This window comes from Mandrillus leucophaeus, unplaced genomic scaffold (genome assembly GCF_000951045.1).
Source record: "Mandrillus leucophaeus isolate KB7577 unplaced genomic scaffold, Mleu.le_1.0 Scaffold199, whole genome shotgun sequence".
Classification (NCBI taxonomy): Eukaryota; Metazoa; Chordata; class Mammalia; order Primates; family Cercopithecidae; genus Mandrillus; species Mandrillus leucophaeus.
Window position 1 is genome coordinate 1,620,946 of NW_012102020.1, and position 3,226 is coordinate 1,624,171.

General features: G+C 34.2%; 1 protein-coding gene across 2 annotated transcripts in view; it reads left to right on the forward strand.

Moving 5' to 3' along the window:
• Window positions 1–2,861, forward strand: part of FYTTD1 (forty-two-three domain containing 1) — a 45,971-nt gene extending 43,110 nt beyond the window's left edge. For both annotated transcript variants that reach the window (XM_011978711.1, XM_011978710.1), the window contains one exon: window positions 380–2,861. In XM_011978711.1, coding sequence (XP_011834101.1) covers window positions 380–478 — 99 coding nt within the window. In that variant the 3' untranslated portion in view covers window positions 479–2,861. The remainder of the gene's footprint in view (window positions 1–379) is intronic.
• Window positions 2,862–3,226: the final 365 nt, after the last annotated feature.

Here is a 3,226-nt window from a genome sequence, read left to right on the forward strand (position 1 = left end):
AAAAAAAAAAGATTTTCCTTTGAATTTGAATTTCTGTGTTGAACTCACCGTAATCCAAGAAAATTGGCTATAAAATATTTACAGGTTTGAAGAGTTATTTTATCAGTGACATCATGAGTTGGTGGCAGTGTTTACAGAGCCTGAAAATAATTCAGATAGGGGCTTTGGGTGTATGACTTCTAGGCATTATAGCATATGTGTGTTTTATGTAGTATATAATGTAGGCTTTATATGAGGTCATACACATAATAGTAAAATGTGAGTTGTCATTACTTTTAATTAATCATAAGATCACATTATTGTTCCAAAGCAAATATGGCTTTCAGTAAAATTGTTAATTGTTGCTTTGCTGTTGTTGTTGTTTTTTTCCTTTCTCTAGACAGGGATGACGTTGAATGAGCGGTTTGGGATCCTGAAGGAACAAAGAGCCACTCTCACATACAACAAAGGGGGAAGCCGCTTTGTAACCGTGGGATAGGTCCCATGTCAAAGGAACTTTTGAGAGATGACTCTGAAAAGTTGAATTGCTTGAAGAGTTCATCACAGAAATTCAAGAAACTTTACTTCAAAATATTCACAAGGCTAAATAACTCTTATTTTTATTTTTGAAGTTTTTTTTTTTTTTAACGTATAAAATAATGCCCTGAAAGAATAATAGGGATTATACCTATCTGTTCTTGAAGATTTCATGGTTGGCTCAGACAGAACAATCATCTGTTTGACTTCTTTGGTTCCTCATGCAGCAGAAGGAAGACAGAAAGATAGAAATTGATTATTTTTATGACAGTGGTATTCAGGATCTCATCACCTTTGCCCGTATTTTAGACTTTGTCATGGTAAATCTTGGTCTTCAGAAACATGAGTAGGTCCCTTTGTTGCTGTCACTTACCCTTTAATAGTGTTGATGTAGTCAGTACAGTTGCCTTTTCTTCATTAGAGATACAAGAAAAATGTATTAGAATTCCAGTTCTGGGTTTTAAGATCTATGGGAATATCTAGAACTTGGTTCATTTTTCAGACAGTGTAATCCCCTGGAATTATACAGCTTTAGTACTGAACTTTTAACAAGAAATGTGACTCTAGGTACTAGTCTCAGTTTAAAATGTTGGTGTTAAAGACTATAAATGCATATTTACAAGGTTATCTGATAGGGCCTTGGAGGAGAAGATCCAATTTTTAAAAATGACAGTTTGTGTTTAATAAACGAAGGCATGAGAGGAAGTAAGTAGCAAGTTGAAGGACAGGTAGTTGAGATGAAAAACTTCAAAACCCAGGTTATAGGTGTACTGTTTGGATTTAGCATAGTCTTGAGTCTAGTGTCCACAAAGTATTCAAATGATATTTAGAAGAATTATAACTATTACATTGAATTGAGTCCCTTGGATATTTTGATAGTAAAATTAATAGCCATAAAGTCCTAGACTTCTTATTTGAAGTTAACATTTCTTATTTGAAAAGTTGAAATTTATGAGCTTTGAAGATTGCAAAATTAAATAATTTATAGCTCCAAAAACAAAAATATACTTGTATATGTCACAGAAAAAATGCAAAATTTATAATAGAGTTACATTAACCTTGTTGTTTACCTTTCACTGATTTCTTATATGGTATAAATTAAAGTTCAGGCATTTATGGGGAGCAAATGCCCTCGCCCACCACCCCGCCACCTGCCACCTCTGAGGGAGTGGGAGAAGTGAGTCTGTGCCAAGATAGTACTGAGTCCTCAGATGTTGTATACTGTAAATTACGGTATGATGCCAAATGCAGCAAAATCTTCCAGCTGTAGGTTACAAGTTTGGTCATTTTGAAGCTTGACGTTTTAGTTTGCCATTATGTTAAAAACATCTAAATAGGTGTTAGTTTCTCAGGAGTAGATTGTTAGTGTTGACTTTTCCTGTAAAACAAACATCGTTCTTGGCCTGCCTTGCATTGTATACTAGACTTCATTGTTGCCTCTCATGCTTCTTGAGTTACTTAATGATTTATGCTAGCCATGGAAAGCTATCAGTAACAGTTTTCACGCTTATACCAAAGAATTAAATCTGATTCTTAATATCTGATATTTTGCTGGTACTTGTACCGATAAGTGATTATTGGAAGTCAGTCACAGAATTTGAAAATAAATTCTAGTCTCTCCTTAGCTATTTGATGCTTTTCATATAGGCCAAGAACTCATTGCAAAACATTTTTGCAAGTATGAATGCCTGTATTTGGTCTAGGAACAGTACATTTTAGTCTGATTTAGAATTACTGGTAGCTTATTTTAAAGCAAGGAAAAGCAGCTGAGCTCGAGTTTGCTGTCTTTAGAACGGTTTGTGAAAATATGGTATAAAGGTGTTTTCATTTTCCTGTTCTTACCTATTGTATAGAGCTATTAATGCCATTTTTTGGGAAAACCTTAAAAATTGCCCCAAATACTGACATTGAGTGCATCAAATAACAAATTGTCTTTGGTATATTAAACTTTTATTCATGCATCTGTAATTTAATTTTAAGTATAATGTTTTGCCTTTGGTACAACTAAATTAAAACTCTTGGTGGTCACATGTATATAAACAAAACAATATGCTTTGTTGAAGGAAAATTTTCTTTATTGGAATGTGGTTGTAATCCTTGTTCAGTTCTTAAGTTTTGGTTTTTTTAAAAAACAGGATGCAACTTAAAATTTTCTTTGCATCAAGGTATATGCAAAACATTGATGCAGTGCATCACAAAACGAAAGTTTGTATTTAATGAGGAGGTGCTTTACACTGTACTTTTTGGTGTTTTTTGGAAAAGTTACATTTAGATCTATTCTGAAGCTGTTCATTTTTAACAAATAAAATGTTACAGGTTTCACATGATTTATTCTTAGCTCTAAAGATTGAGTTGTGGTTTTTAGATTGTTCTATGTTATGAAGAACTTTGTAGTGGTTATTTGTAGTTTTTAGGGTGTGAAACGTTATCTACTAGCAAAATTGGTAACTCACTCTAGTCTCTCCTATTAGCATCTGTCTCTCTTTTGATGATTTCATTTGTAGCTCCAACAAATGAATCTAAAAAATAGAATCCAGGCTGGGTAGGGTGGCTCATGCCTGTAATCCCAGAACTTTGGGAGGCCAAGGCAGGTAGATCACGAAGTCAGGAGCAAGACCAGCTGGCCAACACAGTGAAACCCTATCTTTACTAAAAATACAAACATCAGCCAGGTGTGGTGGCATGTGCCTGTGGTACCAGCTACTTAGGA